The sequence below is a fragment of the Bos javanicus genome, chromosome 15, assembly GCF_032452875.1.
Source record: "Bos javanicus breed banteng chromosome 15, ARS-OSU_banteng_1.0, whole genome shotgun sequence".
In the NCBI taxonomy this organism is placed as follows: Eukaryota; Metazoa; Chordata; class Mammalia; order Artiodactyla; family Bovidae; genus Bos; species Bos javanicus.
In genome coordinates this window covers 54,442,369-54,466,660 of record NC_083882.1, presented here as the reverse complement: position 1 = coordinate 54,466,660, position 24,292 = coordinate 54,442,369, and the positions used below count along the sequence as shown (strand labels likewise).

The 24,292-nt window shown below is 39.7% G+C and overlaps 1 protein-coding gene across 2 annotated transcripts; it reads right to left on the bottom strand.

Annotated features, from left to right (window-relative positions):
* Nucleotides 1–24,276, bottom strand: SPCS2 (signal peptidase complex subunit 2). Of its 2 annotated transcripts, XM_061380869.1 has the most exons (6): nt 24,058–24,276; nt 9,339–9,422; nt 8,573–8,732; nt 6,345–6,480; nt 5,544–5,590; nt 666–784 (listed from the first exon to the last, which is right to left on the bottom strand). In XM_061380869.1, the coding sequence occupies exons 1-5, from the start codon at nt 24,259–24,261 to the stop codon at nt 5,554–5,556; spliced, it is 621 nt and encodes a 206-aa protein (XP_061236853.1). In that variant the 5' UTR covers nt 24,262–24,276; the 3' UTR covers nt 666–784; nt 5,544–5,553. The 2 variants fall into 2 exon arrangements, with proteins under 2 accessions (XP_061236852.1, XP_061236853.1); XM_061380868.1 differs by lacking the exon at nt 5,544–5,590 and having other exon boundaries at nt 1–784.
* Between the last annotated feature and the right edge of the window lie 16 nt (nt 24,277–24,292).

Sequence of the window (24,292 nt, the reverse complement as noted above, 5' to 3'; positions counted from 1 at the left end):
TAAAACTAAAAATGCCATTGGCTTCTTTAATTGGTTAAAAGCACAAAACGTAACAGGCAGAAAGTCTCTCTTAAACAAATTAAAAAGCTATGTTTTTCCCCCCAATTCTCCCCAAGTCAGATATATACACACCCACAAAAATGGTGTGTGAAGGGAAACTGTCATACACAAGAAGTTGTATTCTGAATTAAGGGAAACAGCTGTTGAAACAGGAATTAACATAAAAAGGTCAGCAACAGGTTAACAATTTTAAAAACTGAGTCTTCAAATGCTGCATGGCACAAAGCTATACTATATAAAGTACTGCTAGGTATGAAGGAGGAAGTCTGTACGGCTTTTAGCAAAAATGCTTTTCCAGAAAAGCAAATCAAAACAATGCAATCAGCAGACCAAAGAGGCTATAGCTAGATATCAGAGCTACAACTTCTCATATCTGAGCTAGAAGTTTCTATTTATCCAGAATGGGCTAAAATTTCAAGACAAAACAGGGACATTTTTAACATTTCTTACTTTATCCATATTAAGTTCTCTGTTTCTTTCTCCCTCACCCCTTAATTCGGCAAGATCCAGCCAAAAGATGGCTGCTTTTAGAAGCAGCTACTTTATTTTTCTTTCTGTGGCAAGACTGTCGTGGAGTCTAGATATCTCAGGCTCATATGCGTCCATGACCAGAGTCCCGCTGTGGTCAAAAAACTTAGCAATGGACTTGGTGAACTCAGCTTCCCGTTGCTGCTTCGTTCTTCCACTGATGAAGGTCAGTTTCAGAGTGTATTTATCATCGAACCTAAGCAAAGATGACAAACCAAAAACCAAACACAGACATTCAGCCAGTAACAACAGAGCACCAAGAGTTTTTGAAGAATAGCACTGAGCAGGCTACTGGTGATGTAGGGAACATAAAGCATTATCCTTTCCAAAAAAAAAAAAATTAGGGGACGTTCAGGATAAAAAATCTGATTTGTAGGTACTGCTATGTCCCCCCTGATTTAAGTACTATGTGCCTTCTTTACCTTGTCATAGACTGCTAAATCACATGGACTATCTTCTCTCACTTCTGCCCTTTACTTTGCTGTTATGGTAGAAGGGTACTGTTAGCAGACACTACTCTCCAGTCTTACCTGATTAGGTCCCATTTCTTAATACTATACTTGGGCATAAACTTTTCTGGGAAAACCTTCCCAAATTGAGTTAGATGTCTTGCCTTTGTCATACATACACTATCCATCAGTCAACCCAAATACTGAGTGCTCATCATCTGCTAGGTCTGACAGGCTCCTGTGCTGTCAATGAAATTATCTATTGAAATGATAATCACGTATGTGTGTTCTTTTCTAGTTTCAGGGATTTTTGAGGGGAAAGATTTTGTCTTATTTTCTATTCTTAGCTTGGCACTTGCTAGGTAATCAAATCATGATGAATAAAGAAGAACCCTTGCTTTCACAGATGTTCCCCAATTCCAGGCTGCTGGGTCCTTGCTTCCTGTAATCAACCTAGCTTCAGGTTCTGCCCTGATCCCAGGCCAGCAGTATCTTTTACTCCATGAATTCCAGAGATCCCTTTTAGCTACTCCTTAAAGTATCTTGAAGGCCTTTACTATCTCCATTCATTCAAGAGGGTTTATGACATCAACCCCTGGCAGGCCAATGTTCCTCCCCCGCCATCCCTACCTGTTTCTGTCTCCATTTAATTAGGGCATATTCTGTGGATTGTCAGGTTGATATCACCTTTAGAGGAAGCAGATGCTTGAGCCTCAGATTTCTTCGTGCATATTTAAAAGAGGGAAAGTCCCGCCCACTTTATAGGATCACTGTTATAACAGTGCCTATCATTAACCAGTGCTCAAAAAAAAAAATTATAGCTCGATAAATTGTCTAGCCAGTTACTTTCAACCTGGATAGATAGGAGAAAAGGTCCTTGAATACTTTCAACACCTCAAAAAATTTTTTCAAGCTCTACTCAACTGCTTCTAACTGATATCACAGTAATTTTTGGACTTTTGAGCCCAGTTCCATGGCTCTGATGGCAGGACACAATCTAATTTATTTAAAAAAATAGTTCCTCATTAATTCAACAAATATTTATTCAGGACCAACCAGTATTCAGGTTGATATCACAGTAATTTTTGGACTTTTGAGCCCAGTTCCATGGCTCTGATGGCAGGACACAATCTAATTTATTTAAAAAAATACTTCCTCATTAATTCAACAAATATTTATTCAGGACCAACCAGTATTCAGGACTAGGCAGTATTGGATACTAAGGATATACATCAATGAATACAACAGACAAATCCCTGTCTTTTGAGACTTTTAGTGTGTGTGAGGGAACAAACAATAAAATAAAAATTATAATGTTCTTTTAAATATGGAAAGTCGTCACTAGGCAGATATTTGAGCATAGCCTAAAAGAAGGTGAGAGAACAAGCTATCTGGAAAAAGTATATTCCAGGCAGAATACAGTAAATGCAAAGGCCCTGAGGCAAGCACATGCCCAGAATGTCTGAACGACAGAAAGGAGGCCAACACAAACAAAACAGAGAGGGAGACGATGAGAGCCACAGGCTATGGTGTGTCTGCAAATGTGTGGAGGGTGCAGCTATAAGTATGGACTTCTAAGCTATGCTTAGGATTTCAGCTTTTCTCTGTGTGAGAGGATTTTGAGCTGAGGATTGAGTTGATCTGCCTTATGTTTTAAAAAGATCATTCTGCCCACTATATTGGAAATAGACTATGGGCAGGGAGAACAGCTGCAGAGGTCCATTAGGACATAATTACAGTAACCTAATTGAGAGATGATGGCCAAGGTGGAGATATTAAGTGGTCAGAATGAATATAATTAGAAAGTAGAGCTGACAGAATTCGCTGACAACCTATTCAAAGGACCGAGAGACAGAGGAGACAACATGATTTCAGAGTCCTGACCTGAGTAACTAGAAGGATGGAGTTGCCCTTTACTGAGATGAGGAAAAGCAGGTTTAGATGAGGCATAGCAGAGTTAGGTTTTGGATATGTTCATTCTGAGATGCTTATTAGGATCCAATGTCAAATAGAAAGCTGGGACAAAACTGGAGTTTGGAGAAGAGGTCTAGGATGAAAACACAGATTTAGAAATCTTCATTATTACAAATGGTATTTAAAGTCCTGGAAGTCTGGCTAGGATTACACCTAGTGAGTGAATACAGACAGAAAAGAGATACTAGGAATAGGCACCAGTGGCATTTCAAATTTAGAGAAAGGGGATAAGAAATCACAGAGGACACTGAAGAACAGACACAAAAAGATAAGAATTATAAGATTATGGTATCCTAGAAGTCTAGTTTTTTAAAAAAGTATAACAAGGAGAGAATTATTCGCTGTGTCAAATGTGACAGGTCATATAGGATGAGGAAAGAGAACTGAAGAAAAGCAAATCCAAGAGATAATGGGAGAAGACAACAAAAGGAATAGAGAAATGAGAAGACCATGTGAGGAGGATAAGGGAGAAGAAAAACAACTTTTTCAGTTGGGACAAATTACAACTTATTTGTATGGCAGGAAAAAATGACCCAGCAGAGAGGGAAACACCAAGTAATCAAGAAGGGATAGAATCAAGTGGATGAATGGAGAGGAGGCTTCAGATAGGAACTGAGGGAGAAGGCAGAGTGTAATGAGCGCTGCAAGTGGATAAAGATGGGAGACTCCCGGCTGCTGCTCTCTCCCCAGAAACAAAGGAAGCTGAGAGTGAAGTCAGGGAGGAGAGCAAGAGGTTTGAGAACAGAGAAGGCAGGAAAGACCCTCAAGGACAGTGAGAGAGTAACTGGAATATAGAAATGCCATGGAAGCTAAAAGCTAGGTAAGGAGCAAGTGAGACAATGGAGAGAAGAAGGCCAGGGAAAAGATGGTGGGCTCCAAGGATTATGGATGCCACTGGGGCTGAAGAACTGTTGGGGCAAGAGAACAAGGAGGAGACAAACTAGAAAAATATAAAGCAGTGGTTAGAGAGTGAGATATTTAAAAAATGAAATTAGTTATCAATAATACCAAGATCTAGCGTATGTCTCAAAGGAAGTAAGTATTTAAGACACTGCAGAAAACAAGATACTCAGAGGAGAGAAAGTAAAACTAAGAGGCCAGCATCCTGGAACAATCATTTACGGGGATACTGAAATCACTGATTAAACCTTCTGAAAGGAGCTATGTTAAACAGAGTGCCAATGAACTAGGAGCCATCTTCAAGCAAAGAGAAGTGAGTCTGTATTTAACTACAAGGAGAATGAACAAGGTGGCATATTTCCTCTCCAAAGGCACCAACAATGTGGCAGTTGGTAAAAGTCAGCAGTGAATGTGAAAAAAAAAAAAATCAGAACCCTCATATACTGCTAGCAGGACTATAAAATGGTGCAGCTGTTTTGGAAAAGAGTCCGGCAGTTCCTTGAGCAAAGAGTTACCATACGACACAGCAATTCTTCTCGTAGGTGTATGAGAAATTAAAATGTTTGTCCACAAAAAAACTTATACATAAATGTCTACAGCACCATTATTCTTAACAGCCATAAGGTGGAAACAACTCAAATGGCCCTCAACTAGTAAGTGGATTAAGGAAAATGTAGTATATCCGTGCAATGGAATATTATTTGGCACAAAAAGGAATAAAATATTGATAACATGTTTGAACCTTGAAAATATTATGCTAAGTGAAAGAAGCCAGTTACAAAAGATCACATATTGTGTGATTCCATCTGTATGAAATATCCAAAAGAGGGACATATACAGAGACAGAGAGCAGATTAGTGGTTACTTAAGGTTTAGGAGAATGAGGGGACAGGGAAAGGACTGTTAATATATAGGGTACAGAGTTTCTTTTGGCAAGAATAAAAATGTTTTAAAGTTGACTGTGGTGATGATTGCAAACATTTTTAAAAACATAAGAAACCACTGAACTACTTTATGGTGTGGAAACTGTATTTCAATAAGGCTGTTAAAAAAATATTTAAGTCAGAATGTATATAATGAAATTAGGATGTTGCTTGGGTCTAGAATTCTGCAATTCTGCTTTAGTGCTCTGATGCAGAGTATAGATTTATGACAGCTGAGACCAAAATGGCAGCTATTGAGTCCTGCCAGGAGATAAGAACTCTGGTGCAACATTAGAATGAAGCCCAGCTCCTCCTCACAGGCACCTCCACAGGCTGGTAATGAGAGACTGTATGGCATTGATGCTACACTTACCTTCATATATGTGAGTAGGAGAGCCTACTACGTGCTAGGAACACTACCATGTGTTTTCAGGATGGTGACTGAGAGCATGAGTTCAGGCATGGGCTAAATTCACTTTTGGGCTCTATAACCATGGAAAAATTAATTAAACCCTTTGAGCCTGTGTTCTTATCTTTAAAATGGGTTATTCTAAGGTTTAAATGAGACAATGCGGTTGGCACAATACTCAGTACGTAGTAAATGCTCAATAGATACTTGCTTTCATAATGTTTGGTGTACAGCTGAACAATAAGGGGGCAGTGTTAAGGTTGCTGACTCTCTGCAGTTGAAAATCCACATATAACTTACAGTTACTCCTCTATATAGATGGTTCCTCTGTATCCACAGTTCCAAATCTGTGGATTCAACCAATAATAGATCATGCAGTACTTCAGTATTTACTACTGAAAGGAAAAAACTCCATATATAAGTGGACCCATGCAGTTCAAATTCCTGTTGTTCAAAAGTCAACTATGTATACCAGTTGGCAACCTCACAACAACTCTACGAGTCATTTTTACCCTACTAAGGCTCAACTAGCTTACCCAATATACCAAAAGTCACACAGCTAGAGGTGAGCTGGAATTTGAACCCAGTTCTGGATACTCAGAAGACCTGAGGTGTCAGCTGCACAAAGTTACACCTACCATTAGTCAGAAACAGACTGAATTGTGCTTCTCTGAGTTGCTCAGTGCATTGCTTCAGAGATTTCTGATTGCACAGACTGCAGTCAGGATCACAGAAGACATAGAAGCTAAGGTGGTTCTTCAAAAACAACTGACTTCACACCTCTGGCCTTTATAGTTTTATATATAGTTTACAGTTCTGCTCTCTAATTGGCTCCATTTATTGGCCACAAGGAAACAGAATTGTTCTTCATTCTTCCACCAAAGTTACTTTCTCTCACAATTTATCCTCAGAGCACTTCTGTGATAATACAATCTCAGAAGTGCAACAGGAAAAATCTTCTAGTTCATTCATAATCCTTTCTTCACTTTATATGACTAGCACTCTGATCTGCAAAGAGTAGACATATAATAGTCTGTTGATGACTAAACACCCAGACAAAACCCAACCTCAGGATTTAGGACTCTGTGAGGATAGTCATACCTTTTGAGACTGGACGAGAGTTGCCAGATATCATCAGGATCCATGCCTGTAGGATCTTTCCTATGGGCCACGAGAAAAATGCTCTTCTCCTTATACGAAGTATATATGGTCAGGATCCCCATCATCACAAAATAGGTGCAGATAAAGTTAAGGGGAAAATACACAACATACACACAAAAGAGAAATAACACAAACTGACAAGCAAGGGCTACAAAAACTTCCATAATAGTTCTAAAGAACACAGTTTTGTCTTGCTGTAAAAACACTGAAATTTTAATTACTTTGTATTCATCCTTATGTTTACTGCAAGAGAAGCAAGGATCTCTCTGGTTAGTTCTGCAAAGAACATCTCAGGAAGAAAGGAAAAAGGTAGAGGGCATAAACCAGCTCTCTCTCTCCTGTTCAAGGACAACATATCTAAGAAGATCCTCTATTACCCGGTTTGTCAAGACTTGTGTTCATTTCTCCATACAATAAAAAACAAATAACCAAAGCGGACTTGACCACATAACCAATTTCAAGGGTGATTAAAAGAAAGAGAAACTAACTTTAAAGTAGTTTACTAAAGAGTCTCATGCTCTACTAAGTAAGCTAGCTGGGCAATCACAACAGTTTAGCTTACTGTAAGAACAATTACTTCGTACATACATGTAGGTTTATTATTAAACTCAAGTTTTTGACAGTACTAGCTACCATATTTGGGTTCCTGTGTGCCAGAAACTGGCATAAGAACTCTGTGTACATATGTCATTTAAACAGTGCAAAGTGAATGAGCTTTGGAGTAAAGGAGTCCTAAATTTGAATTCTAGTTTTTAACCAACGTAACCTCGACAAATTACTCCTTACTCCAAGGCTTAACACTGTTGCCTCTAAAATGGCAATTAAACAGACTTTTTAGAATTGTCATTAGATTTAGTGATGCTATATATACATTTTGGAGTCACTGCAAATGGTGACTGCAGCCATGAAATTAAAAGACGTTTACTCCTTGGAAGGAAAGTTATGACCAACCTAGATAGCATATTCAAAAGCAGAGACATTACTTTGCCAACAAAGGTTCATCTAGTCAAGGCTATGGTTTTTCCTGTGGTCATGTATGGATGTGAGAGTTGGACTGTGAAGAAGGCTGAGCGCCGAAGAATTGATGCTTTTGAACTGTGGTGTTCGAGAAGACTCTTGAGAGTCCCCTGACTGCAAGGAGATTCAACCAGTCCATTCTAAAGGAGATCAGCCCTGGGATTTCTTTGGAAGGAACGAAGCTGAAACTCCAGTACTTTGGCCACCTCATGTGAAAGTTGACTCATTGGAAAAGACTCTGATGCTGGGAGGGATTGGGGGCAAGAGGAGAAGGGGACGACAGAGGATAAGATGGCTGGATGGCATCACTGACTCGATGGACATGAGTCTGAGTGAACTCCAGGAGTTGGTAATGGACAGGGAGGTCTGGCATGCTGCGATTCATGGGGTCGAAAAGAGTCGGACACGACTGAGCGACTGATCTGATCTGATATATACATTTTAGAGTATAGCACACAGAAGACATTTATAATGGTACTCATTACTATTATGTATAAAAATGGTATGATTATAAAAATGGCAAGATCCTGTTTTGTTTTAAACAAGTATAACCAAACAAAAGAAATTCCATCAAGGCAGTTTCTTGGGAGGCCATATAATTATAATAAGGTTGCTGTCATTGTTCAAACCTCTTTGGAACTCCTTTGGGAACTGTCTCTAGAACCCATGGCATATTCTTTTGAACTGCCTTAATTGTGAAAAAGTTCATAATAGGTTGGTTTGTGTGATGCTGAAAAGAGTCAAGGTGCAAATTCTGGGACTATGATTTGAGATCAGTTTGTACAAAGAGGATGAGATGGCTGGATGGCATCACCACCTCAAGTGACATTAGTCTGAACAAACTCCAGGAGATAGTGAAGGTCAGGGAAGCCTGGCTGTGTGTTTTGCTACTAGGTGCTCACACTTAGATTATAACCTCTACATTAGTAACTGACAGAATTAAAAATAAAATAACCATATTGAATCTAAAATATCAATAATTATAACAAATTTAGAGATGCTCACATTTCATAATGTTAAATCCTAACATCAGCAGGCCCCAAAGTGAAAGTCTCTTTTTTTTTTTTTTTTGTAGGAAGCAGAGAAGAGTATCAGTAGGGACTTAAAAAAAAAACTGTCAGTAGCAAACAAACCTGAGCTTAAAGGATATGATATAACACACAAGGCCAGAACAGGTTTGGACTCTGGGAAGGGATGCATATAATCCCAAATCAAAGCCACGATGGCGAAGAAACAGGAGATGGTACAGATGATGAGGCGGCCATCAATTAGACCAAAATTCTCCACATACTTGTACTTTTCCAGAAGTACCTAGTGAGAAGAACAAGGAACCAAGCTAGTAGGATTACTTCCCTCCTTGTACCTGCTTTTCTTCTTAATTTCCATGATGAAAGTTATGATAATCATTTAAATGACCAAGTAGTTCTCTGCAATCAGGATTTTGCCACTCAGAGCAAAAAAAAAAAAAAAAAAAGACTAAATGTGTTTACAAAAATCACAGAGAAAAAGCTCATCAACTTCTGACACATTTTTTTAAATCCTTATCTTCTTCTTTAGACTGAAGCTAAAATTTTCTTTTCCCTTTTAAAACAGAGATAATCAATCATGCATGCCCGTCGTATATTCCCTCAACCCTCTTGCCTCTAGGCAATTAATCTCAAAAACAACAGATTACTAGTTTTCTGGAATTCAAAAATTAAAGAACTTGAAGAGAAATCTGAGGTAAGTAATAATTATATTTTAACACATGCTCCCCTATACATACAGCAAAGTTCAGAAAATGCTTTCTGTCTCAATTCCTAATACTGAAAACTAGTCATTCCAACGCACAGAAAGAAAAAATCCTGCAAGAGATGTGCCATCAGTTGTACATGAACTAAAAGACACTCCCCCTCACCTCTGCCCCCAAGAAAGTACCTTTTTGGCAGAATCATCCAAAGAATTTTTCACAGCTGATCCATCCCATTTGTCAATTTTTACAGGCTTATCGTCAATCTTCCACTGTAAAACAAATTGACAAGTTGTGCGTTAAAAGACATGGCATCTTACTAAAAGTAAAGTGAACTACTTCCTTAAGAGCATCCTCAACTATACATAACATTTATTCTCTCTCCTGATGTTGGACAGCTAAACAACAAAACACTTGAAAATGAATCTGAAGGAAACTAGGTCACTAGAATCAGCTGGTAATCATATGATGTTTCCAGTCTTCACGCTGAAAAGTCAAATCTACAAGGGTAGAACACTGACACGGGTTGTAGAGACTGTAGTGGGAACTCAAATATCCCATCCCCATTTTATCCAAATATGGGAATAGAAAGGAATTGCATTTGTTCATCCTACCACTCTGCGACTACAAAACTCAGACAAAATCCATCCAGACACTAACAAAAGAATGGTCTTCTTTAATACATTTTTGTCTCCCGACATTTTACATTTTACCTGCACGTCTTAAGTAAGAAAAGAGCAGATTCAGTGTAGTCTTTTGGAAAGAACATTTTGAATTAAAAACTGAGTCCTATCACCAGTGAGGTATGTGACTTTGGACAAAGCCTGCTTCAATTTCCCTCATCTGTATAGGTTTATGCTGCTGCTGCTGCTGCTAAGTCGCTTCAGCCGTGTCCAACTCTGTGCGACCCCATAGACGGCAGCCCACCAGGCTCCTCTGTCCCTGGGATTCTCCAGGCAAGAACACTGGAGTGGGTTGCCATTTCCTTCTCCAATGCATGAAAGTGAAAAGTGAAAGTGAAGTCGCTCAGTCGTGTCCGACTCTCAGCGACCCCATGGACTGCAGCCTATCAGGCTCCTCCGTCCATGGGATTTTCCAGGCAAGAGTACTGGACTGGGGTGCCATTGCCTTCTCCGGTATAGGTTTATAAAGGTTCCCAAATACTGTGCTAATTAAAGGCAAATGATTCTCTCACACACACTGCTGGTAGAAGTTCAAAAAGGTGTAACACCTACAGAAGATAACTTAGCATCTTGGATTCAACTTCCCACTTGTGGGAATTTTTCCTTATATGCATAGACATTAAATAATATACAAGGTTATTCACTGCAGCACATTTGCAACTGTAAAAATATAACTCAAGTGCTCACTTACACCGGACTGGTTAAACAAACTATGGTACACCCAGATATCCCGAAAAGGCTAAGGGACGTGGGTGGGAATGAGACTTTTCAATGTGTACCTCTTTCACTGTTAATCATGTGAAGAGATTCTGTAAATTTTTTTTTTTTCTCAAATGCAAGTGATTATGTGAATGTAGGTTAAGTGAAACGGTACAGAAATGATCTGATAAACCTGCCTTTTTTATAGATTATATGCCCAACTCAATTTTTTCAGATCAAGTGAACAAATATATGTAATAAAAATTACAAACCAGCAGACAATCCAAAATTCATTTGGCTTTAGTATAGATTTTACTGAAGGTCAGAGAAGAAATCTTAATATTATTTAACTCTCTGATTGAGCACAAGTTCAGAGATACTGCGGACGAGAAATAAAGAGATGGAATAAATATCTGTAAAACGTGAGATTTTAAAGGAACACAGAAATATAATTCATCAAACTTAATTTTGTAATTCTACATGCTATTTCACAGAAAAGAAAAACTACTGTGAAGTCTGTTGGGAGAAAATGCATGAGCTAAAAAAACAGTCATACTTCAAGTGATTAAAACTCAAATCAAGGCTTCTCCCCTTTGTGTCTCATAAAAACAAGAATTTTCTTTGAGAAATTACTACCGGCAGCATGCTGTAATAAGATTCTAACAGCCTGCCAGCCTACAAATCAAACATGACACCTAATTTTAAAAACACAAATCGAACCAAGAAGAAATTAACAGGCTATCTAGCTAAATAGCTTGCTTATACTTACTTTAGTAAATCCCATTTTGGGAACAGCAAGCAAAAGAAGGAAACCTGTACAGCCAGAATCCATGACAGAATTTGAATTATTTATGAATGAAAGTCATTAAATCTTTTTCGGCTCATTCCAAAAAAATGATATTCTCATAGAAACTCAGCCACACGTCACTACTTGCAATGCATTACAGAGAAGAAACTTGCCTCTACAATTCAGAGGATAATTTCTTGGCAATTTGGGGGGATAAAATGCATTAGAAGCCATCACAATCTGTTCTAATATAGCCTCAGTTCTAATTCCACTGGTACCTAGAAGGATCTTCAGTAAGTGGAACAGGAACATTTCCAGTCAATTACATGACCAAGAAAATTTATAACTGATTTTTGAAGAGATGGGAGCATCATTTATTCGGTGTACATGAAAAACCTTAGACTATGTCAAAGCAAATAGCATCTCTGCTGTAGCACAGAGACACATCTGGAAAAGAGGCAGGAGGGTGGACATTTTCCATCATTCTCAAAAACTGTCCATCAACTAAAATGTATGATATTCGTCATGTACTCTTCACCGCTATTCAAGGTATTTTAGAAACCATTTTCTTTCCCTCACTTCTCTTCCTCAACCCTAAGAGTGAATTATCTTCCTTTGTAGTTAATAAATAATACAAAGCAAAGGTTGGCTTCTTTTATGTTGAACCTCCCAGGATGAATCACAAGAAAATTCTGTGTAGAAAAGAAACATAGATCTTAGATTGCCATCCTTAGAAAAACCTGTGTAAAAGGATGGTTCTTGGCTGGCATGTGGGAGGTTGGCTGGTAAATGGATTCCTACACTGATATTAAAACTTTCCCCAAGTGATAAAGAGTAGCTCACTATGCCTAAACTGCTTGTATAAACAACGTGGTTTATGCTAAATACCTGTTTTTCTTCTAGGAGTCTGGAATTTTGGCACAGACCAGGGAGAGGGTGCCTATTTAATTAGCCCTTAATAAAAAACTTGGGCACTGAGTCTCTAGTGAGATCCCCTGGCAGACAACACTTCACACACATCATATCACATTGTTGCTAAAGGAATTAAGCAAAACCCATGGAAATTTAGTGGGAGAGGACTCTCGACTCCTGCACTTGATTTCCTCTGGACTTCCTCCTACTCACCTCTGCCCTTTGCTGGTTTTGCTTTGTATTCATTTGCTGTAATAAATCTTACCCAAAAGTATGGCCCTGCGGGTACTTCTAGTGAATAACAGAGCAGGGCGATCCCGGGGAGCTCTGATACACAGGCAGTATTGCCAACTGAGATATAGCAGATGTGGTAACCTGGCACACAATTCCTCTTCCCCTCATTCCCTATGTATTAGAGATACATGCATATTGGGCACAATCAACAATCAGTGTTGACTAAGCTAATATTTGTACCAAGGTCATATACGCACATGGTTTAAAGAGTTCTGTAAGTTATTAAAATTAAAAAAAAGAAAAAGAATTAGTAGTCCTGCTTTCCCTCCCTTGAGACACTCGTGACATTGTCCACTTCCTATTCCCCAGACACTAATTTCAATTCCTTAGGCTGATTTTTGGGGTATCCAGCTCCGTATCTTAGGGAAAAGTTTATATTATTATTTTCAGTGTTCAGCATTAAGTCTTCTGACTTTTTCACCCACCATGAAAGATGAGATTTAACCAATTCATCCCCTACCACTTTCACATATACTTTTCCTGCTCCTCCTCACCATCTCTTGAATACAGTTATAGTAGACCAATATTGATTTGTTATTACTTAATACCTTAATTTTTTGCTAGATCATTATTTGGAGTTTACAATATGATCATAAATGCTGTTCACAGATTAAGTCACGTAATAGATTAGGATTCCTTTTCTGCATAGCTTTTTGCTTTCCTTGGAGCTACTACTGTTATCATGGCTGTTTTTAATCAGACAGTGTATTTCTTACCAATATATTCTCAAATTCTTCCCCAGTTCTTAAATCTCCTCTCAATATTTGCAGTCATATTGAGCATTTTGTGAATTTCATCTTCCTAGAATCTGGAAGCCTTCTGACCTGCTTCAATCTAGGTGGATTTCTTTCTAGGCCCACTGTGTAACTGTCATCCTGGAGTCTCCCTTTACCACCTCTCTGAGGGTTCCCTTAACCTCCTCTTGGGCTGATCCCCCTTTTCTTAGATACCATGTGTTACTCTTTGCTTGGTTTGCTATTCCAGCCTCCGTCCATTATCCCCATCCCTCTCCTGCTATCCAAATTGATATACTGAAATCCTAAACCAGAATGTGATGGTTTTAGGAGGTGGTACCTTTGAGAAGTAATTAGGTCATGAGGGGCTTCACGAAAGGGATTAATGCCTCGAGAAAAAGACCTGAGAGTTTGCTTCTATTGTTTTCCACTATGTGAGGATACAAGAAGGTTGTCTGCAAGTAGTTAAGAAGGCTGTCACCAGATGCAACCATGCTGGCACTGGATCTCAGACTTCCCAGCCTCAAACTGTGAGAAATAAATTTATGGTATTTTTATTAGAGCAGCCCAAACTGACTAGCATCCTCTTTTTACAGATAACATTTACGGTCTAAGAAATTTGCCCAAGGTGAAAGCCAGAAAGTAGTTAAGCTGGGACCTAATCAAGTTCTCATGATTTCAAAACCTGTACTCTTTCACTACTTTACACTGCTTCCCACAAAATACAAGGAATTATTAGCCATGAAAACCAAAAGGAAACAGATCTCTGAAGTGACAGCCACATTAAGTATCTTGATTTTTATCTAATAAATTATAGTTAATAAACTAAAAAAAAGCTTAAAAAGATTTTAATCTTAATATGCCAACAAAACCTATAGGATATAAAATATTTGGAATTTTCCATTTTCCTCCATTGGAAACCAACTGCTATTTGGCTGAAAATATGGTTCAAAAAGCCCTATCTTAAAGAAATCACTTCCCTGCCGCTATCAACACAAAACACTTTATCAAGCCAGCATATCTGATACCAAACCTTGATGATGAACCATACACAAAATTTAGGCATTTGATGGCTTTTAGAGAACATCACAAAGATTCAACTTCAGTTATGATTCTCAATTGCAAATTTGAATTAAAAAATTTTAGTACAGTGAAAACAGAAGTAAAGTTATGCAGTGATAAAGATCTCAGTGGATTTCTTCATAAAGTTCCTTAGCCTGACAACTGGGCAGTAAGACTCAAAGGATTCCTCAATTCACACTGAAGAGATGAGGATACCAGAGGTAAATTGTGTCAACAGAAGGGGCCTGCTCTGATTTTAAAGGAACTCGAAGAAATAGTATTAACTTATTAATATTGGATTGAAGAAATATTAATAAACCTTTTTTCTCCCTTCTTTGGCCTCTCTCAGATTAGATGGTGGCTGCAGGCTGCAAAGACGGTAGTAGTAGGAGATGTGGCGCATGACAGAGGCAGCACATCCTAGATGACCTTATTCACTAGGTTAACGGACTTGATTCTGAAACAAGCAATGGAGAATATTTTAAGCAGGTGAACAAGACACCAATTTGTGTTTTTTAAAAAAGTCATTTTTAGAGGCAACTTAGCAAAAGGTCTGGAAGGGAGTAACACTGGAGATAGACTCATCAGACGGGGCCCGATTTAGATGCAGGGCTTGAATTAGATCAGCAGCAGGGGGATGAAAAGGGAATATTTATGAGGTACAACTGTCAGGACTTACTATCAGACTAGGTACAAAAAATGTGAAAGAGAAAAGACAGAGGTGACCACTCGACTAGAATTTGGGCTTAGATAACTAAGCGGTCATGTTGTTTTCCAAGAGAAGGAACTGAGCAGGAAAGATGAGAAACACCCATTTGCACATGCTGAGTTTGAGATGTTTAAGCTCTACAGTTAATAGTGATTTCAGAATTTTCTAAACCAAAATAAGATTATGAAAACTTATGGCAGACTCAGAAGCTGAGATACTATTTGAGTTGAAAACAACACACCCCTACCTCCCACATGTACACATTTGCAAAATGATCACAAAGCAGTAAGTTCAAAATATGAAAAAAAAAGTTCAATTTGGGCAGCAAATGATGTTTGTCTTGAGGAAGCTTCAGTTCAGTTCAGTCGCTCAGTCATGTCCGACTCTTTGAAACCCCATGAATTACATCACGCCAGGCCTCCCTGTCCATCAGCAACTCCCGGAGTTCACTTAAACTCATGTCCATCGAGTCGGTGATGCCATCGAGCCATCTCATCCTCTGTCATCCCCTTCTCCTCCTGCCCCCAATCCCTCCCAGCATCAGGGTCTTTTCCAATGAGTCAAATCTTCACATGAGGTGGACAAAGTAATGGAGTTTCAGCTTCAGCATCATTCCTTCCAAAGAAATCCCAGGGCTGATCTCCTTTAGGATGGACTGGTTGGTTCTCCTTGCAGTCCAAGGGACTCTCAAGAGTCTTCTCCAACACCACAGTTCAAAAGCATCAATTCTTCGGTGCTCAGCCTTCTTCACAGTCCAACTCTCACATCCATACATGACCACTGGAAAAACCATAGCCTTGACTAGACGGACCTTTGTTGGCAAAGTAATGTCTCTGCTTTTCAGTATGCTGTCTAGGTTGGTCATAACTTTCCTTCCAAGGAATAAGCGTCTTTTACTTTCATGGCTGCAATCACCATCTGCAGTGATTTTGGAGCCCCCAAAAATAAAGTCTGACACTGTTTCCGCATCTATTTGCCATGAAGTGATGGGACCGGATGCCATGATCTTCGTTTTCTGAATGTTGAGCTTTAAGCCAACTTTTTCACTCTCCAATTTCATTTTCAAGAGGCTTTTTAGTTCCTCTTTACTTTCTGCCATAAGGGGGGTGTCATCTGCATATCTAAGGTTATTGATATTTCTCCTGGCAATCTTGATTCCAGCTTGTGCTTCTTCCAGCCCAGCTTTTCTCATGATGTACTCTGCATAGAAGTTAAATAAACAGGGTGACAATATACAGCCTTGACGTACTCCTTTTCCTATCTGGAACCAGTCTGTTGTTCCATGTCCAGTTCTAACTGTTGCTTCCTGACCTGCATATAGGTTTCTCAAGAGGCAGGTCAGGTGGTCTGGTATGCCCATCTCTTTCAGAATTTCCCACACTTTATTGTGATCCACACAGTCAAAGGCTTTGGCGTAGTCAATAAAGATGTTTTTCTGGAACTCTCTTGTTTTTTCGATGATCCAGCGAATGTTAGCAATTTGATCTCTGGTTCCTCTGCCTTTTCTAGATCCAGCTTGAACACCTGGAAGTTCACGGTTCACGTACTGCTGAAGCCTCTTGCTGCTGCTGCTGCTGCTGCTGCTAAGTTGCTTCAGTCGTGTCCGACTCTTTGCGACCCCATAGACGGCAGCCCATCAGGCTCCCCCATCCCTGGGATTCTCCAGGCAAGAACACTGGAGTGGGTTGCCATTTCCTTCTCCAATGCATGAAGTGAAAAGTGAAAGTGAAGTCGCTCAGTCATGTCTGACTCTTAGCAACCCCATGAACTGCAGCCCACCAGGCTCCCTGGTCCATGGGATTTGCCAGGCAAGAGTACTGTAGTGGGGTGCCATTGCCTTCTCCAGCTGAAGCCCCTTACTATCATCTAATTTAAAGTACAATTCAGAAATACCAAGATATCTCAAAAACAGATATTATAGCTCCTGGTAACATAATCTTCAATTTCCATCTCTTTTTTTTTTCTTTTTTAATAAAAATGGCCAAGAAATACTCCAAAGAAAATTACTTCTTAATAGTGGCTTATTGCTATCTATCGTTATCACTGGAGTTAAGTTGCAGGTTAGAAATTACCACGTTAATTATGAGCATGAACATTACTGGCAACACCAGGGTAAGTGGAAGTAAGTAAGTGGAGCTAAGTAAGCAGAGGTAAGTAGACTGGCTCCAGCTATGGCAAGCAGGCACTGAGACATATAAATCTGGGGCTCAGAGCAGAGGTCTATATTGAAAACATAAATGTGGAAGTTATTAACTTACAGACAGTATTTAAGCCAGGACACTGTGTATCTCCCTGGGATGTGTACACAGACAGGGCCAGGGGCTTGCCAGTACTTACAGGTCAGGAAGAAAAAACTAACAACAATAAAGACAGATAAGTGGAGGAGGAAAACCAGGGCAAGTGGCATTCTAAAAGCCACACAAAGAAAATATTTCAAGAAAGAAGTGATCAATGAGTCATATACTCAAGATCAGGTAATAAGAAAAACCACTATTGAGATCTGACAAGATGGAAGTCAGAACAGAGAAACGGTGCAGGCAACAGCTAAAACAGGGAGCTGGGCTGTCAGAGGTTATTAACATCTATGATACCACTGTGTTATACAGTGATGAGTAAGTAGTTAAAAAAAAGTAACTTGATGCTTTAAAGATCACTCCATAAACGCTGTAAAATGAATGAGTTTTAAAAACAGATCTAATTCATGTATCAGAAAACTCATCATATAAAAACGTGCAATGGTTTTCATTCTATTCACGACATTGATGCAACCATCAACATCTAATTCCAAAACACTGTCATCATCCCCAAAAGAAACCCCATACCCATAAACAGTTATTCCAATTACCATGACCCCACTCCCAGCCTTGGCAACCACTACTTTCTGCTTGCATGAATCTGCCTATTCCAGACATTTATCATCTACGGAATCATACAATATGTGGCCTTTTGTGATTAGCTTTTCTCACTTAGTATATTTTCAAGGTTCATCTGTATTGTGTCCTGTGTCAGTGTCTCATTCCTTTTTATGGCCAGGTAATACTTCACGGCATGGATATACCACACTTTTATGGCTTGCTTCCACCTTCTAGCTATTGTGAATAATGCTGCTATGATCAAGTTTTTGTGTAGACACATTTTCAATTCTCTTGAGTTCATAACTATAGTGGGACATGCTGAGTTATAACTTTTTCATCATTTTACATTTCCATCAGAAATGCAGGAGGCTCCCAATCTCTCCATATCCTCACCAAAAATGGTTATTTTTCTTTTTTTATTATAGCCATCCTAGTGGCTTCTCATTGCAGTTTTGATTTGCATTCTTTAGTAACTAATGGTGTTGAGATCTTTTCATGTGCTTACTATTTGTATTAATGTATCTTCTTTGAAGAAACATCAATTCACATCCTTTATTCTTTTCAAAATTGGTTTGTCTTTTTTATTATCAAGCTATAAGACACTTTATATAGTCTAGAGCCTAGACCCTTATCAGATATACGACTTGCAAACATCTTCTCTCATGCTGTGGACTGTCTTTCCACTTTCTTGATAATGTCCTTTGATATGAAAAACTTTTTTAATGAATCAAAAATAATGAGTTTTGACATGTTTTTAAAGTTTGGTTTGCAAAATGCAATTAAAAGTCAGCATCTTATTTCTTTAAACACAAAAACAGGCATCACAGTAGTGCCATAAAACTGTTCACTCTGTCAGAGCTTGGTTAGGGTACAGGCATACTACCCTGTTCAAGTTTGGCAAGCAAAGATCCCAATGAAGAGAGCAGAAGAGTATATATGACCTGTCTAAGGATGCATGGCTGGTGGGTGACAAAGCCATGGTTTCAGCCTAGGTCTTCCAACTTCAAATCAGATGCTCTTTCCACTACTACATTAGCTAGAACATGGTCTGCTCCAGTACGAAACGCAATGTGCTAAGTAAGGTAAGAGTACTGGATTAAGAGCTGGGCAGCCAGATTCTGGAACTGTAACTGATTGTGTGGTCTTGGATAAAGTGCTTCATCTTTCCCTCTCCAACTGTATCAATGTCTGTATCTATGTCTCTAAAATGAGGAGGTTGTAACAGATGAACTTCAAGGTCTCTTCAATACAAATACGTTAGAGAAATCACTACTGATTAAGCAGAATAGTTGAAAACCAAACAAGAAAAAAAAAATCTTAAAATGTCTGAATCAGTAGGGATTTAAAAAGTCATCTAAGACAGACGTTCTCAACCTGGATGTAACTGTTAAAATGTAAAAGAAAAAAATAAATGAATAGCTATGTGTGAAACCATGCAGCTGTCCAGGCCCCACCCCCAGAGAACCTGATTCGGTTCTGGGATGAGGTCCAGAAGTTTGTATTTTTAACTAAAACCCAAGAGGGTCTGACTAAAACCCCAAGAGGGTCTGATGCAAATAGTATTCATAACACGTTACAAAAAATATTATCTAAGAAGTGAAGTCCAGAGAAACTAGCTAGTTAGTGGCAGCTATTTGTTTCGTTCAATGTTTACTATGTACCAGAAACCACTTTTTAAGGTAAAAACTATTAGTATCCCCACTTTACAGATGAGAAAACTGAGATACAAAGAGATTTATTATTTTGCCCAAGAACACACTTCTGATAAGTGGCAGAGCAAGAATTCAAAGCCAGCCAGCCAGCCTGGCACCGGAACCTATATTCTCAACTACAAAGGTATAAAAACTCTGCTCTAAGATCAGGTTGACAGTTCAGCCAGGAGACAGAGATCCACATACGAAGTTAAAAGGGCTGGGTACAGCTTCTAAAAAGCATATTTTAATACCACACATCAATTTTAATAGCCAAAAAATCCAGCCAGGAGACAGAAATCCGGCTATGAGATTAAAATTTGGATACAGTTCTGAAAAGAATGCTTTAATAGTGTAGTAGTGTCAGTCACTCAGTCAAGTCCAACTCTTTGTGACCCTGTGGACTGTAGCCCGCCAGGCTCCTCTGTGCATGGGATTTTCCAGTCAATACTGGAGTGTGTTGCCATTTCCTCCTCCAGGGGATCTTCCTGACCCAGGGATCAAACCCGGGTCTCCCACAGTGCAGCCAGATTCTTTACTGTCTGAGCTACCATGGAAGCCCTGGTGCTTTAATACCACATGTCAATTTTAACAGCCAAAGCAGATTAAGTACACAAATTTTTTTTTATAGCCTGCTACATAGAACAAAATACTTGGATGCATTTTGGGGAAATAAGTTATCATAATGATCTAAGTTATTCTGTGATGGAAGCTGGAAGGTTATATTTGCATATCTATTTTTAAGATCAGGAAGCTAGACTTGCTTTGTTCTCCAAGTCAGTTTCAAAGGAGCAGAAACTCACAACTGTTTAGGGAAAACCAGAAGCACATTTGCATCTCTTTATTACATTTCTCTGGCAAATAAAACCACAGCTGCAAGAAAATAAAAACCCTCCAAAAAAAAAAAATCGAATTAAAGAAATGTAAAGTAACAGCCCCTCATTTTCTCCATGTTCTCTTCCACAGTACCTGGTTTTCAGACAGTTAGAAGCACCATTCTCTAAAGCAGTTTCTGAAGACTGGGGTGGCAGATATGAAGTTTTCTCTTTGCTAAATTCAATGCTTCAAGTACTTACTCTATGCTGATCACCACAAAGAACCTCTCATAGGAAACTGACATACTAATTGGGGGCAGGATACAAAACAATATGTCATAGTAAGTGACAGCTAAATTCCCATGTGCAATAAATGCTAAAGACTTCAGAGGAAGAACAACTCAATGTAAGGCTGAAATCAAGGTTTCCAAGTAAAAACACCTGAACAGCTCCTGATTTATTTTCTCTCTCCTCGGCCCCTCACTTCTTGCTTAATTCTGCCAGCGTTCTCTTTTGTGAAGCCTTTCATCTATCTCTGCTAGCAAGTTAGGGTTCTCCTCACCTTGTCATTCTGTTTTTATAACCCTTCACAAAGACCATATACCAATTTATTATATGACAATATTCACAGTAAGCCACAATTACGTATGGGCATCCACATTGTTTATATAAGGAAATTTAAGTTCAGTAATACCACATAACTTATCCTACACCATATAGTTTTCTTTTTTTTTTTTTAATTGAATGTCATTCTTTTATTACTGTTTTACTGAACATAGGACTGCTGTTCCTCATTGAGTTTTACTTAAAAAAAAAAAAAAAACATTTTATTTTTAGGCTGCATTATTTGGCATGTGGGATCTTAGTTCCCCAACCAGGGATCAAATCCATACCCCCTGCATTGGGAGTGCAGAATCTTAACCACTGGACCACCAGGGAAGTCTCATAAAGATTACTTTATGCAGGACAAGACATCAGGTTTACACATGAATTAGGCAAAAGGGCATTAACATCTTAATATTCATCAATGTATATAATGCTGCCCTCCCCAAAATATTCCAAGCAGTAATATTGATGTATATGTATATGTATATGAAATTTAAGTTCAGTAATACCACATAACTTATCCTACACCATATAGTTTTCAACATGCTGCACTAGAATTCAAACATGTCTTTCTTTTTGTATTAAACCCCATACAGCAGTATGGTATGAGGCCTATAGGAAGACTTTTAAATTCTACCACTCCCAACTATCTGAATGATTCTTCTAAAACCACTTAATATATTAGACTCAAAAACCTTCAGCAGGCTCCCTACTCCTACTTCAGGCAATCCATGCCCTTCTCTATCTGATTCCAGTCGGTCAACAGAGTACCTGAGAAACAACAGGCGCCAACCACACACCTTTGTTCAAGGACATTTTTACCTGGTATGCCATCTGTCTCTCAAAGTAAGGTCCCAGCTCCACCAGGGCTCCCACCCCTTTTCAAATGGATCTCAGGGATCATTCTTTAACTTCGTAAGAAGTGCACAAGTGAATGCCAAATTCTTTTCTGTTCAGTATTTTGGACTTATACTCTGCTATACAGAGTATTTTTTGACAGCAGGATTTTTTATTTTTTTCCTCTGCCATTATATGCCTGAATTAGATACTCTTAAGTTACAGAGGTCATTCATGCGTATCATCTCATTTGATTCTACCCCAAACTCTAATATTTCAGGTGAAGAAAGGAAAACAGTGACATTAAATGACTTGCTAATCTTCATATGTTACTTTTCGGTAATCACTGCCTTAGCAGACTGTCCATGCTTAATATCTGCTTGAAGTGGAGAAAAAAGCAAGAGCACTCAGTGGAACAGAATGAACACAGGCCATGAGGTGCTCACCCAACAGGAAAACAATTACCAGTGACTATCAATCCCCAATACTTTCATATAGCTTTTCATATTTCCCATCCCAACTGCTGGACAGAACAGGACAGAACATGTTCCTATCTCTTAAAGGTTGAGAGTGTGTGTATGTATGTGTGCTCAGTCACGTCTGACTCTTCATGACCCCATGGATTGTAACCTGCCAATGGGATTTAGCAGGAAACCCCATCTAGCTATGGGATTTCCCAGGCAAAGAATACTGGAATAGTATTTCCTACTCCAGGGGACCTTCCCAACCCAGGAACCTGAGCCTCTTGTGTCTCCTGCAATGGCAAGAGGATTCTTTACCACTGTGCCACCTGGGAAGCCCTAAAAGGGTGCTATACTTAGTCGCTGACTAGCGTCCAACTTTTGCGACCCCATGGACTGTAGCCCGCCAGGCTCCTCTGTCCATGCGATTCTCCAGGCAAGAATACTGGAGGGGGTTGCCGTGCCCTCCTCCAGGGGATCCTCCCGACCCAGGGATCAAACCCAGGTCTCCCGCATTGCAGACAGGTTCTTTAGCATTGCAGGCAGATTCTTTACCGTCTGAGCCACCAGGGAAGCCCATGTAATAATTCAAAACCAATGACACCCAAAAAGAGAAGCAAAAAGATTTGGATAGGAACCCCTCAATATGATCACCTACTCATTTCTTAAGCACTCAGCAGGTGTTAAACACACAGAAGTCTGAAAGCTGTTTTCAATTAAAAGTTAACAATCCTATGTTAAAAACCCCAAGTTTATCATTTCTCATCAAACTGACCCAGGACCCTACAATGAGAGAACTGGAAGAAACCTTAGGATACATTCATTTTACAGATAAGGAAATAAGACACAGGGAGAACAAGCACATTTCAAGGTCACACAACTAGAGGCAGAAGCAGTACTAGGACCCAGATCTCCACGCAATTGTTTCTTTCAAAATGCTATGTAAAGGGCAAGAAAGCCCAACTCAGGAGAATTTTCCTTTTTAAGTCCCTGTTCCTAGGTCCGCATTTTAAAAAGGAAAAAAAAAAAAAAAAAACTGGATGGAGAGAGGGGAAAAGAGGTCAGCGTGAACAGGTAGCAAGCTTATGCATCCTACTCATCCAGGACACATTCACCTGGCCTGGTAGCAGACGAGAAGGAGGGGGAGGAGGTGCGGGGCGGGAGGGCGGGGGGGGGGAGCGGTGTAGAAAGAGAAGGGAAAAAAAAGATAAATCTTAAAGACTTCCAGTTAGGCCGTAGGAGAAGTCGGTACTCGAAGTTCAGTATTCGGGTATCGGGATAAAAAGCCTAGAAACTTCAGGAAGCAAAAACCCAAGAGCACTCTGGAATCGGTAACAGCATGCAAGTGTGGCGGTCGTGGTGGGGAGTTTGGAGACTACTAACTTCGAAGAGTTGCTTTCATTCAGTCGAGATTCAATCTTCCCTGTCCGTGAAATAAACAGATTAAACAGTGGCCCCCCAGCACCACCGAGGAAAAGCGATGGCCGCTCTGAAACGTGGGAATAATTAAACTATCTTAAGCTGTAGTGCCCAGCATTTAGGAGGAACACTTCCCAGAGAGAACAAGTCCTCAAGAGGAGAGAGCCCAGGTTTGAGGTATGTAGGGAGCTGGCTACAAGCGCAAGTTAAGCTTCCCACGGTGGACCAACGAGAACTCCCTCTGAGAAGCCGCAGAAGAAAAGGGGGGCGAGATAGGAAGAAGGATTCGCCGCCTCCCTGGCGCTCCCCAGGCCTCGACTGTCCCCAAGAGTCGACTTCTCACCTTGTCCAGTAAACCGCTACGGCTACTGCCTGTCCCACAGCCGGAGCCACCGCCGGCCCCACTACTGCCTCCGCCACCACCGGCTCTCCCGCCCTGAGAAGCTGCCGCCGCCATCTTGCTTGTCTCTGCGTTTCCCTCCCCTCCTAAACTTGTCCGAAGCCGATTGGCTGAAACGGACGGCGTGACGTACTGCGCGGAGTCCATCGGGATCCGTAGTTGGGGCTGGCTGACGGGA

Bases quoted from the DNA above. Each gene is read 5' to 3' on its own strand.
- SPCS2 (XM_061380868.1), bottom strand. From the start codon at position 24,261: ATGGACTCCGCGCAGTACGTCACGCCGTCCGTTTCAGCCAATCGGCTT. The intron at 9,423-24,057 runs GTGAGAAGTCGA...TTTGTTTTACAG, and splicing joins GTAGCGGTTTACTGGACAAG to TGGAAGATTGACGATAAGCC. The intron at 8,733-9,338 runs GTACTTTCTTGG...TCTTCTCACTAG, and splicing joins TGGATGATTCTGCCAAAAAG to GTACTTCTGGAAAAGTACAA.